This window comes from Fusarium proliferatum, assembly GCF_900067095.1.
Source record: "Fusarium proliferatum ET1 genome assembly, contig: FPRO_scaffold004, whole genome shotgun sequence".
NCBI lineage: Eukaryota > Fungi > Ascomycota > Sordariomycetes > Hypocreales > Nectriaceae > Fusarium > Fusarium proliferatum.
In genome coordinates, this window is record NW_022194793.1 from 1,159,793 (window position 1) to 1,172,911 (window position 13,119).

Sequence of the window (13,119 nt, forward strand, 5' to 3'; positions counted from 1 at the left end):
GATGGTTCAAGGAAGATTCATCTTGACGATCACCGCTGCACTGGTGCTCAACACGTGTTACGTGGATTGAACGTCAGTCCGTTCGTCAACCATTGCCACGGGTTCATAGAAGCCAGCAAAGAAAGATCTACATGTCACCATCTGGGGTGACTCAAAGCGTCGATGCATGTCGCTCGAGGTTATTCGAATTTCGTATGTTTTAGTGCCTGTCCAGCATAGCACGTCAACACTAGTGTCCCAATCTCGTTGCAATGTCATGGTTCACGTGAAATCCCCTTAGACTTGTACTTTTAGTGATGATCTGAGTACGACGTGACTGGTGGGTTGCGATGAGTCTTTGTCTTGGGAAGAATGAATCGTGGGGGCAATATTCAAGACCATGTAAGGTCCTGCTCTCTGGTATTGCCAGTGTGTAGGTAGAGAGCTGGGATCGAGACAGAATGTCGAGCCGTGCATCACAGCCTGGAATCATTGCCTCAATGCGTGCTTGATACACGCCCTGGGCATGGATTGAAAACTGTTGCCTGGACGGTGATACTTATCTAAGGTTGTATGTCAGAACATACGGAGTACATACATCGAGTGACGTTTGTGATCATAGGTTTGGGCCAGTCCGGGGAAAGAAAACACTACTTTGAGATGGCAGAAAACAACTCGAACTCAAACCAGCGCCATCGGCTCTTCTTTCGCTGTAATATCACTAAATCCACTTGCTAATCTTGAATGCGAGATGACATTTGATGGAACAATATCCAATCGATAAAGAATCAAAGCTGAAGCAAAGAAGATAGTCAGGTGTGCCGTCGGGGTTGCAGTCGTTGACCGGGAATATCTTGAGGCGGGCTGGGGAATGCTGGTAGATTCTGAGACATACCCCTGCAACAAGGTCAGCGCTGAATGGCTTGATTGCTCCATTCATGGAATCGTAAACCCATAATTTTCACTCTTGATGCCCCTTCAAATCTTCACGAGCAGTGAGCGTTTTCCAGACTCACAACCACCAGTTCGGGCAGTCCGATATCTGCAACCCAAACCAGGACCTGCTTGCCTTCGCGGACATTTGAGCCTTCTAGAAAACACAGGGAATTTGGCAAAGTGCAACCTCAGAGCAGCCCAATCGAAGTTGAGCAAGTGTGTAACGTGGGCGACGTCTGTGTCAGCTCGGCTGCCAGCCCCGTAGTGATCGACAAGTCGTCAATCTCGGGTATCAGGGCGAGCTAGATGAACCAGTACAAAGAAAAACAGGTGTTGTATTGCAAGAGCGCAGGGACCGTGTATCTTAAGGGTTACGTAAAATAATGTAATTTTACAGTTGTGAGTATTGTAATATTGAAAGTGGTGCACGGGGCGAGAGTTGCTTCCTGGGAAGCCCATGTTCTAGACACTGTTTCGTGTGCTCAAAGAGCCGGATCGACACCACGAAGACAACGCTTGTCGGGATAGCGTCGGCATCGTTGACAAGGTGCAGATTCGAATGCCGGAGGGTAATGATGATCGCAAGATCTGGGAGATAATCATAATTAAAACCTCGCTGGGGCCCCTTGCGCAAGTTATGTTTCAAACATCCCTTTTCGGCTTGCCCTTTTCCAATTCGGAATAGTTGGTTCCATCAGGTCTTTCCCGTCAGAACATTACCGTCCCAGCAGCCTGTACGGAGTAGGAGGCTCAGCTGGAATCTAAGGAAGGCCAGAGGGCAGAGTTCCTAATCACCAATGCGTAGCACCGAACTAAGGGCTTAATGATCTTGCCACGGTTCATCGAGTACAAAGCCGTGAGAATATTCTTCCGGCTGTGAATTCCGGTTCCCCCCGGACGATTCAATATAATGGCTTTCTTTCTATAAGAAAATACAGAAATTGCTTTTCCAGACTCACCGGGGGCCCAAACATCAGTGCTTGGACCCTACGGATGTGCTCGTGAGAGCTGGAGCGAAAGAGCAGACTGTAGAAAGTGCCAAGGACTTGCTAGGAAACATTAGCAATGTCGACAGCCAAGAGCAAATCTTATTCCGTAGCGGTCTGCGATGGCTGGTCCGACCACTTTCTGGGACCCCCTTTCGTTTTCGTCGTTGACCCATCCCAAGCAGCTTCCTTGTGGCCTTTTGCATTTCCCATGCTTGGTCAAATCAGATTCACGGCTTAAGACAATTTGGTGTTATTTCCGTAGCAGGTCGAATGAAGAGGAGGGTCACCCTTATCGACGACTGGCTGTATCCGGGTCTTCATGCATCGCGGGGCGCCACTCCCATCATTGCTATAGCAAACGGGCGGGCCTATCGCGCATGTGCTCCGTATACCACTCCGTATCACAGAGGGCACCAAGCGTAATGGCTGCAAGTGGACTGTAGATAAACATCTTGTGTTCTCGACATTGATCAGGGAGGCATTTGGTTCATGCAGAACAATCTGTGGTCGGCTTGGTCCGTTTTGGCTGGATTATGGCGACTAAATGTTAGAAGAACTGATCGAGAAGGGAGGTAACACCCTGACTCTCTATGACTTTGGAAAAGGACCCCCGCATCGATCACTGGGTACTAATGGTAAGGTAGGTAGGGAAGTTAACGCGCCTACCTAATACGGTAGTGTATATTTGAATCGCGGAAGGGTTGTTCCTTCATACCAAATCGAGGGTAGGTACTCATTAGGGCAGCACCTTTGGTTTTTTCCCTTCATCCCAAGGCACACTTTTCCGTCCTTATCCAGAGGCTAGAGCAAAAGGCCAACACTGGCACACAGCAAATCACCCACACATAACTCTAATTGATACATGATACACGACACGGCACTGAGTTTGATCTCCCCGAAAAGTCATCCTAATAATCAGGAGCCGTTCCCCAATACGGGGGCGGCGTCAAGCTAGCAGAGGTACCACGGGTCAAATCTGAGCACAGGCAAAGCCACACGCGCCGAAACGTCAACTCTCAATCGTTCAATCTAACGAAATGCCTCTACCAGCCAAGAACTACAGTACGTATTCGCAATGGATGACTGACTGAAAGACCGACATCAAACCCCATCGAGAAAACTACAATGTCGCAAGATTCCAACTGCACATAAGTTGGGGGCAAAGGGCTTCAACACCCGGCAGGCATGGCAGGAATTGTTTAGTGCCTTGGCCTGTTAATTATCCGCGCTCATTATCCGCGCTCATCGGATACTGATGCTGATACTACACCAAGATCATAGGCAGGCATATATGCAATGCTCTGTGGTGCCCCACGAGTGTTGAAGTACGGCGCAACAGGGCAGGTGGAAAAGTAATTACTGAAGGGGACATTTGGAACTCCGTACTAGGGAAACAAAGCCGACTCGCGGCGTGCAGTTATGGCATCACTGCAACACCACTTTTTGGGGGTCATGGCTCCAGTGAGAGTGAGAGTAACGCTGTCCCACCTCGTTTTTGGAGCAAAATGATGACGGCGATGCCAGAGGTTCTCAGGGTCTTGTCGTTTGTTTGGTCTTGCATGGGCTTGTGAGTGATGGACTGTTTCTGCCCTTGTCAGAGCCCTGTGGTATCTTTCAAGGGTTCACAACGTCAGTCAGTTGCCATCATATGCCAGGCTATCCTAGACAGTTGATGTCAATGCTCTTTTGTCACCCTCCACCGTGTGTTAAGTTATCGTGCATGCTCACGGTTTGGCGGATGAGCAATATCAATGTCAACGTCAAGGCAATGCGATGGCATGGCATGCCTCTACTAGCCCCTAGCGTCGACCTCAAAGGCTGTTTCAATTCCTTCACCGTCTCGCGTTCCCGGCGTTTCTTGTCTCGTTTGTGAGTTCCACTCACACTTCTGGAGTCGCTTTCTGACGTACCTTACGTCAGGGCTCTCATGGGTAAACACCCTTCCGCGACAAGGGCGTCTTGTGGCGGACGCCTCCCGTGGAGCTTTTGGCGGCTTTTAGCTCTTGTCAAGTATCTGGTACGTCTTGGGCTCTTCTTCCCACCCTTGGCATTGCTTGTTGACCTGGGATCCTGGCCATTCTCCATGACCAAGCTCACGACTCGACAACGCCCACTCAAATAAAATCCACTCAACAAGAAGCTCTCTGCAATCCATTCCCACAACACTAGGCAAGCCTATGCGGATCCTCGATGCTGCCGTTGAGTGGCTTGAAGGACCCTCGATTCCCACCCGCCGCCCGCGTCGCAACAAGTCACCTACAGGCACGCTTTCATTTGGCTCGCAGACCCTGCATATTATGATCCCGCCCTGTCTGTCGTCCACCTCAATTCACAGTCCAGTACGTACCCAAGATGCTCCCCGGCCTTGCAATTCATCTCAGACCCTCCACATCAGTGGCGTTCGTGAGTGCTTGGATAGCGGGGGTCCCTTTGCAAACTGCCGTCCGTAGCCTTACCCACTTCCACTTGTCTGTTCTCTTGTCAGTCTTCAGCTCTGAGGACACCCCTCCCATAGACATCCTATGCCACCTTGTGTACCCCCGTAATCCTTCTCATCTGCCATCGACGCACCCCTCCGAACAGAAGAACAAGTTAGCGGTGTTTGATGTTCATTTTGGTAGGATCAGACCTTGACCTGCTATTTGAATAATCAATTGTTTTTATTCCATCTTCAAAAATATTGATGGCATCATAGCAGGTGTTTATGTATTCTTCTTCTGCTGTCTCATGAATCCATCTCATCTCTGGTTTGGCATTGATAGACTTAAGGGTTTCTTCCAGGATTTCTGCTCCAAATGTCTTCGAAAGCCGCTGATCTTTGCGCTGTCTGCCACCGCGGACGCTACCATTTGGATGCCGTAGGCTGTCAAGTCAAGTCAAGTCAAGTTGTGGATTAGAGACTGTCTCCATCATCTTATGCAGCCCACAGCCCCCTGGTTTGCTGCTTGACCTGGCTACTTGGTCCTACGACCCTACCTCATCGCACTAACCCTGTCGCCTCAGCCATTGTGAAAAGACGTCGGCCTGCCGATCACTTAGACCAGAGTCGTCACACCTTTTTTTTTTTCTTTCAGAGACGGGGGAACTCCACTCTTCTCCCGTAGCCCAGCCCGTTTCCAGAGGTAGATTGACGCACGTCAATTCGCACCCAGACACTTAAGACTTCGCTGATCCCACCTTGGCCCCGACTCAACTCCCCATATCATCTCCAACCTGGACGGGATCTTCTGTCTCTGATCTGTATCACCGACTTGGCTTTTATTCTAGTTAGGATCCCGCATCTGATCAACAAACCTTTTTCCCCCCCCTCTACCACGCTTCTGCCCACCGATCTATGTTTATATTGCACATCAACCACTACACTTCACATCACCACTATCACGTACCAATATGACCATGACGCTCGACACCACTCAGCAGCGGTTTGGGCCTTCGTTGAATTTCGACTATTCAGCGCCTGCACAACCGCCTGCATTCTCGAACCCATGGTCCTCTTCTTCACCATCACAGCATCCTCCTGCGGGAAGCAGTCTCTTTGTTGGTAGCCAACCTGCCCTCAACCCAAGCATCATGGCAGGGAAGCCACCCCAAAGTCGTGCGAGCACTAGCAGCACTTCTTCAATGGCCTCATACGGAGGCGGGATGCCGGTTCCCAACACATCTGCAGGTAAGTTTTAAGATGCTGGCATCGATAACATCTGATCAATTAACTAACAATACTGCACAGATCTTCTTAGCATTAACAGAATGCAAACAACATCTGCTGCTTATGGAGATCCTACTTACACCACATCTGCCTCTCCTGTCAACCACCAATTTGCACCTACATCAGCTGCCCCATATGACACGCTGGGCTACGCACCAGCTCCCGTGCGCCCTCCACCCTTTGGGCTCGCTCCGGCTGATGACCACGCCAGAAGGTACTCGCAGCAGTAAGTATTCTCGACCCGACAGATCTATTTTCCTCACTCACACTATGGGCAGTAGCATCCAGGATGAACGGAGGAGCTTTGCAGATGCTCTCGATGCTAGCCATGGCATGCTGGCCATGAGCCAGGAGACACCTCGACCTATCTATGGCGCGCGAAGTGATCGATCCTCTGTTGATTCCTACGGATTCCCTTCTACCCATTCAACTAGCTCTTCTATTTCTTCCAGTGGTAACTTCAGCTCTTACTATGGCGACTCCGTTTCTGATTACTCGACTGCGGGTTCTGATATTGAGTCGGTGTCTTCGAGGACTCTACCCAGACCTCAGGGCCTGATGGGCTCACAAATCCCACCTGCGCCACAGTCCATGATGGGCCAGTTCAGCTCCAAGGTTTCATCCAGTACACAGAAGAAGCATAAATGCAAGGTCTGTGATAAGCGATTTACTCGACCTAGTTCTTTGCAAACCCATATGTACAGCCACACAGGCGAGAAGCGTATGTTCCATTGCATCCAGAAGATGCCACACTCGCTAACAAGATGCAGCTTTTGCTTGTGAGGTTGAAGGATGTGGCCGACATTTCTCAGTTGTTTCCAATCTTCGACGCCACCGAAAGGTCCATCGTGGTGATGCCCGCTCTGAGGCTGGCTCTGAGGACCATCACTCCGACTAAGGACGTTCTCCGATCAAAAGCTTTCATGGCGAGTACAGGACATAGGCAAAAGAGACAGGAACCTTAAGGGAGGCGACCCAACAATAGTCTAAGTGACCGTTTGGTTGGCAACAAATCGCATTGTTTTATCACCTGCAAATATTATTACAACATGGCTCAGCGCGGCATAGAGAAACGGGACAGAAAAGGATGAGAAAGGATGGGTGCGAGGACGAAGGAGGACAGTGACGGTGTATACGATTCGAGTCTATCGCTTACGGTGCATGGGGTTCTTTGCCCATGAATTCTGGGGTTTACTATTGGTATATTGGGATGGGAATAGGCGGAATGCTGGGCCGACCTACCGATACCCTTCCACGCGGCGTTTAAGGAGTTGACCAAGCTACGGTCCTGTCGTTATTCATGTTTAGGCACACGAGGCCTTGAGCTATACTTCGAAGCGATCGTTCATGCCCATTTAGGGCACCTGTTATTCTCTCGACAATAAGGCACTGTGAGCCCAGGACATTACTGAGATGGACACAGACGAGCTTTTTAGGGGAGGCTTGTACTACTAGTTTCATATTTTACGGTCACGATATACCCAGTCCAGACCATGCACAGCCTGGTCTGTCGATAATGGGCCAGGGGCTTTACAGGACAAAAGACAGACCATGGTGTTGGCAAGATGTGGGCACGACGATGAAGTTGATGAGAAGAGGTGCAGATTATAGAGTGCAAGCAGTCTTATAAGAATTACACTTGAGATGAAAACTTAGTTAAGTTGGTATGGTGACATATGGAGTGATGTTTTTGAGCGCTGTGTCAACTGATGAGATGAATCTCATAAGATACAAAAATTTGTTTCACGGACACAGGGAAAAGAAGTGAACATTTCCATCGTGATGGGAATCCGTGAGAATGCCATATTCTGGTGGCAATGCACAGTCTTGGGACAAAACATGACTCGCCAGTAGATAGCAGCCCAAAAGAAAACCAGTCGTGCTGTGTCAAACAAGGATCGTAAAGGGGCTCAGCAATAAGCGCGAAGGCGGCTGGACGGTCTCCCACTCCCCTCCATCTCGCAGTCAGGTAACGAGATAGCCGCAAGAGAAGACCCTGGCCTGCGTCAAACGAGGCGAGGCGGTATTGCCGAGGGAGCTAATGTAGAGAGATAGAGAGAGAGAGAGAGACAGCTGACAGATGTCAAATTCGACGTCCGAGCCACTTGTTCAATCGATGATAGCGGAGGTGGATGAATTGAGGACGAGCACTTTGAGACACAGACGCGTAATGCAGCCCCTATTCCTACTATGTACCAGCGATTGTTGGAACTGGGACGCACGCAAATGAATTTGCAGCAACAGGAACATAAACATGAACAGGAGCAGACAGACAGGAGAGGAAGGACAGGAACAATTGGTTGACCATCCTTGCACCTTGTCTGTTATTGCCTGTCGATCATGACTGAGAATAGCAGACACCGGCGTTTCAAGTTGTGTACATCCCTACCGCAAGAGGCATCGTCATTGAGCCGATGGCATTGTCAAGACTGGACAAGCTTTGTGGGGGTGGAAAGGGAGGGAGGGAGGGAGTCGACGAAGGTGTTTGTAGATTAACTTTGAAAGGTGAGATTGAGATTGGGTTGGCTTGAGAACTGAGGGTCCTTTTGGAGTTTGAGCAAGGGGGACGACGTATCCGCACTTAGGGGGGAGGGGGGGGGGGGGGGGGGGTCACCGTGTACTGTAGAGCCCCCGCCCCGGAGGATATGGTCCAAAGGGTTGAGCCTCGGTTTTGACATCCGGGGGTGAGTAAATGAGATGATGGCCCTTAGCATGCATTCAGTTTAGCTTGCGAGAGGTCCTGGATGGTGTTATTGGGTGCTGAACTGATGCTGCTAAAGAAGGGTTGTTAGAAGTCAACTAGAAGGTTTTCACTAGAGATGAACATTGAAATGAATGGTTCTAGATACGACGTTGCGGAAGCAAAGTTGCAATTGATTGATTAAGTCGAAACTGTTTCTATGTCTGTTTTTGCTCTATCATCGGTCGGTCGGTCAGTCAGTCAGTTCAGAGACTCCCTATTATCATTCATCTCTTGGCAGACCTAGCTTAACTGCTCATGGGGTTCAGTGGAGTCAACAAGGGAATTATCCATCTCCCATTTGTCAGGGTCGATAATTCCCTTTTTTCCCCTTGCGCTCAGATTCCGCATTCCCATCATTCTCATTCCCAACTGCCCCCTTGTCTTTTACAGCTGGCTCCCCATTCGTTAAACGCGTTACACCCTGTCTGTTGGTTGAAAATCGATCTGATTGCAAGCCACAAAACTGGGATGCTGGACAGCGGAAGAGAGATTCTCGGTTTCAGCTCATGTCATGTCACCAAAGAAAGTTGCATTGCAATTGAAGATGGTCGGTCGCTGATGGCGCGTATAACTACAGTACTATGTTCTGCGCTGCCAACGGCTCGACAACTACTACACATGGGCGAGACTGATATGTAGTGTTATGGAACTGCTATTAGCCGACCGAGGCGCCCTGTTACAGACGATGCATGTGGGAGACTCTTCCTCCACTTGCGGGGCGCTGGTTCGGATTACTCGATCAGTTCGTTGATAACGTATCCATCAACTCAATCATCCATGCCCTGCCTCTGTGGCAAAAGGGACGCGCGCGACATGACCAAAGGATGTATGTACATACATACACATAGTTCAACTGCAGTGTCCGCTGCGACAGTGGAGGCTGGCAGCCGAAATAGACGAAGGGGTTCTTGTGCTATAGACCCGGGGATGGTGTGCGCTGTGCTTGCTGGAATAGCTGCTGTGCCATGTCGCGGCTTTGGTGATATGACATATGACGTCTCTCACGGCTGAGATGTGAGCGCCCGGGTCGCGGAACCCAAGAGATCCGGCGCCGCAATGACGGATTCACCTCCACGGCATGGGATGGGACTGGCCGATTTGTGAGACACAGTTCACAACGGCGCCCCGAGGCGGTGCAAACGACCTTCTTTGGGGGGGAACCGGTTGAGAGAGTGAGTGCATGACCGTGATCAAGGACCCTTGGGGCGAATTCTTGGTGTCATGTTTCTCAACTTAGAATAGCAGAAATAGGTATGTACAAAGTTTAGCATGCATACTCCGTACATACTTGGGGAATTAGAGTACAGTACCGCCAAAGTCGTTTTATCGCCCCATTTTAGCACCAAAGCTCAACCCTGAAGCCGTTGACAAGTGGCTGCCCTGCTTATCCATCGCCTCCTTTCGACCCCAGCTTTTGCCTCACACAGAGTGCGTAATGTCGTCGTACGGATACAGTACTTACTTACTTTTAATGCTTACGATGCCACATGCTCTGTGTACTCATTATGCACCATTCGTAAGAGGAAGGAAAAGGGACCTCGGATTGATTAGAAGGATTCCGAAACAGCGATAATGACGGCGGTCGTGGGCCGAGCAATGACGTCGACGGAGAAATTAGACTCGTCGTCTGCGTTTGAGATTATGCCACGGACTCTGGCCTCTGCGTAAAGAAGCGCCGATGATGGGATCTTCAGGGTCCTTCTTATTAGGGGGCTAGTACCAATTCAGCTTGGGGTCGTGGACGAATGGATTGGAGAGAGTCAGGGAAAAGTCAGAAGCGGCAGCATTGGCAATAGGTAGCAATGGCAATAGGTAGCAATGGCAATAGCAATAGCAATAGCCGTAGCAGGGGTGGTGGCATTTCTCCTCGGTGTGTTTCCTCGGTCGTGACGTGGAGTGGGATAAGCTATGTACGGAGTACGGAGTACGGAGCATGTATGTAACCAGATCAAATCAATCAATGAATCAATCCATCGGTTACGTCGTACGGAATTGGGCATGTATACAGACACAGCTGAGAAAAGAGAGGGTCGGCCGGTCACTGTGGGAAGATTAATGGGGCGTGGAGAGATTGGATAGATTGAGCGACTTGGACGAGAAACTTGTTTTCTCGTCTCCCTGCCTGCTCGTTCCTATCTTGCATCTACATCTACATGTACATACCTAGTTACGTGCGAGGAGGGAGAATGAAAGGTTGGATTGGGCTTGTTTCTGCATGATGAAATAAATGCCCAATTGTTTTGCGGAATATGGAGCTATACCATATTGAACCATCTGATATGTATGTATTGTCCTGCGCAAGAAGGCGGTGGTAGGTACAGAATAGTTACCTATTAGTTTCTTTCTGGCTGTTGGGATCGAGTCAAGTTTGACAGTTGTAGCTACTCCTTACGTGCAGGAACACTGAATAAAAGTAGTAGTTAGGCATCTAGCGGTTCACGTCCGTATCTGCGATTCGTGTAAGCCCACAATTCAGACTCCTACTAAAGGTATGTTGTGCTAGGCATTGAAGCCTCTGTCTGTGAGAGGGGGGAAAAAAAGACAAAAAAAAAAACGTTGAAGTGTGATGGGACCGTGACGTCAGAGGCTGCCGTAAGGGTCCCCGGCTCCGTTGCTGCAAAGACCCGGCCGAGCTCCACCCGCTAAACGTCATCGATGAGCTTGTTCATTCGCTGCCGCAGATGGCCGAACTGGGACAAGCGCTGCGCACCCACTCTCTTCCCTTTTTGACTTTTTGCGTGTGGAGAGAGTCAAGGTGGGGGCGTCCTCAGGGCGTGAGTGTAGAGGACTTGTCCAAGATACATGACAGGGGGTCACTGACGGGATTAATTTATTCGCGTTTAGTCTCTGATTGATGCCGGGACATGGGTGGGTTTTGACTGAAGCCGGGCTAGTCAGCCTACGCTATGCTTTTGAGCTAGGGTACAGTAACCAGTCAGTCACTCAGTCTGTCTGCCAGAGAATACCTTAATATGTATGTAAGTACATACAGCCGAGGGAGGACAGAGAATATCAGAAGCCGGTCCAGGGACAAACATCACCACTACTGTAGGCAGCCTCTTAATCCATAACGTCCCAGTTGGTGAATTTATTCATCGCTGAATGATGCTCGGTCTAGCCGGTCTCATCTGATAGGGATAAGTTGTTGCAGCCAATTTACCACACCTAGCTAGGAGTCTCTTTTTCGTATCACTGGTGTCATCACACATCCGCAACCAACACTCTACTCTACTATTCTCTGTGGTATATACCACTCTGTGATGCGATGCCAGTACATTATCACTTTCCGTGGTCACCTGTAGGGCTGGTTCCGGCAATACCACAGTACAGTCAGTGTGTGCTCAATGTAGTGTGAACCACCCATCACCCAGAGCACACTCTCACAGCCTTGTCGAGTACATACATAGTAGCTAGTAACGTGCTGTCGTCGTGTAAGTGGGCACACAACGAGAACGAGGCCTATGGGGATGCTAACTCAAGTCAACTCCAGCACAGAGCAGCCAACCAAGCTTCCCCCTTCTTGAACCATGCCAGCCAGCCCATCTGTCAATGGCAGACCCTTCCTCCTCGTTTTGCCACTCCAGGTACACTCACGAGTCGAAAGGGGAGAAAACCCAGGCTTGTTTTCCCATGCACACTGTGATACTGTATACACTCTCAGCCTTGGTCGCCCAAAGTGGAAACAACACCAACCGCTCTATCGACGGATGTCTACATACCCGCATTCCCTCCAAACGCTAACGATACCTTGGGGCTTGGGGCGCTAGGTTTCTCGACTTTTCAAGCTAGCAAGCCTTGCGAGAGACACAAGGAGCAACAAGGTTGAGTGAGACACGAAACGAAACAAAAGAAAGTCTGCCAGTTCCTCCCTATCTCCTAGACTAGGTAGCCTCCCTCGTAGTTAAATGCCAGGCAACTGTTCTACCTGCTGAGACTGCTCCTTGGCTTTCACTGGGGCTCAAGCTTTGCTTTTTTCCCCAGCATTGACTTCTTCCGTAGCTTGCATTTGAGATGGTGTCCTTGCGCTGCCATTTCTACCATTCGGTTCCTCTGACGGTGGATTCTGGCGTCCTCTAAGATATAGGCTATTCTCAATCCAGCGCACCGCAATTCAGTCTCCTCCCCATTCCCCTGATGGCATTGCTGAGAATGCCATCCTCATTTTTCACTTGCTTACTCTATACGTATGACTGGACTCGAACAGAGAAGAGGACATGTTGTTCCAATCACCATATCAGACATTCAGGTGCTCAATTGACTATACACCTCTTCTCAGCCTAGTAATCATTCTAATCAATCAAAAATCTCTCATACATATGTGTGAGAAGAATTTGTGAGCCTCTAACAACCCCTGGAAGATCCTCTCTGTTCCACCCCGCTTTCTCTGGTTATCTCCAACTCCCTTCTGATACCTACCTAGGTAGGTACTGTACCTATCATATCCTCTGTCACCTGACCCTCCCCTAGCTCTTCCTCGCTGACTAAATTAATCACTACCCACCTCTTAGCAGATTCATCTCCACATATGCTGCTCTTCTTCAAGGATAAGCAATTGGGCGGGGTTTAGGGCCTTTCAGTTGGTTGCTCTCCCGTCCCAGCGCCCAACCGATGTGACGTGTAAATCCAGTACTGTCCAGTTCTGCCTTGGCTTTGACAATCGCAGTGAGAGACTGTCAAAGGGTAAGATATTGTGCCAAATCCGTTCATTCTGCGCCCTGGCTCGTCCAAACCTCAGCCTCCTCGAGGAGATCTGTACGGCTTTGATC

The 13,119-nt window shown here is 49.7% G+C and overlaps 2 protein-coding genes across 2 annotated transcripts; both read left to right on the forward strand.

The window, feature by feature from the left end:
• Positions 1-5,294: 5,294 nt before the first annotated feature.
• Positions 5,295-6,508, forward strand: FPRO_04562 (uncharacterized protein; the record flags this gene model as incomplete). The annotated part of the gene is made up of 4 exons (XM_031230086.1): positions 5,295-5,571; positions 5,632-5,836; positions 5,889-6,331; positions 6,381-6,508. The coding sequence occupies 4 exons, from the start codon at positions 5,295-5,297 to the stop codon at positions 6,506-6,508; spliced, it is 1,053 nt and encodes a 350-aa protein (XP_031080258.1).
• Positions 6,509-11,880: 5,372 nt separating this feature from the next.
• FPRO_04563 (uncharacterized protein) lies at positions 11,881-12,179 on the forward strand (the record flags this gene model as incomplete). Its single annotated transcript, XM_031230087.1, has 2 exons — positions 11,881-11,937; positions 12,015-12,179. 2 exons carry the CDS (start codon positions 11,881-11,883, stop codon positions 12,177-12,179), a joined length of 222 nt encoding a protein of 73 aa, XP_031080259.1.
• Between the last annotated feature and the right edge of the window lie 940 nt (positions 12,180-13,119).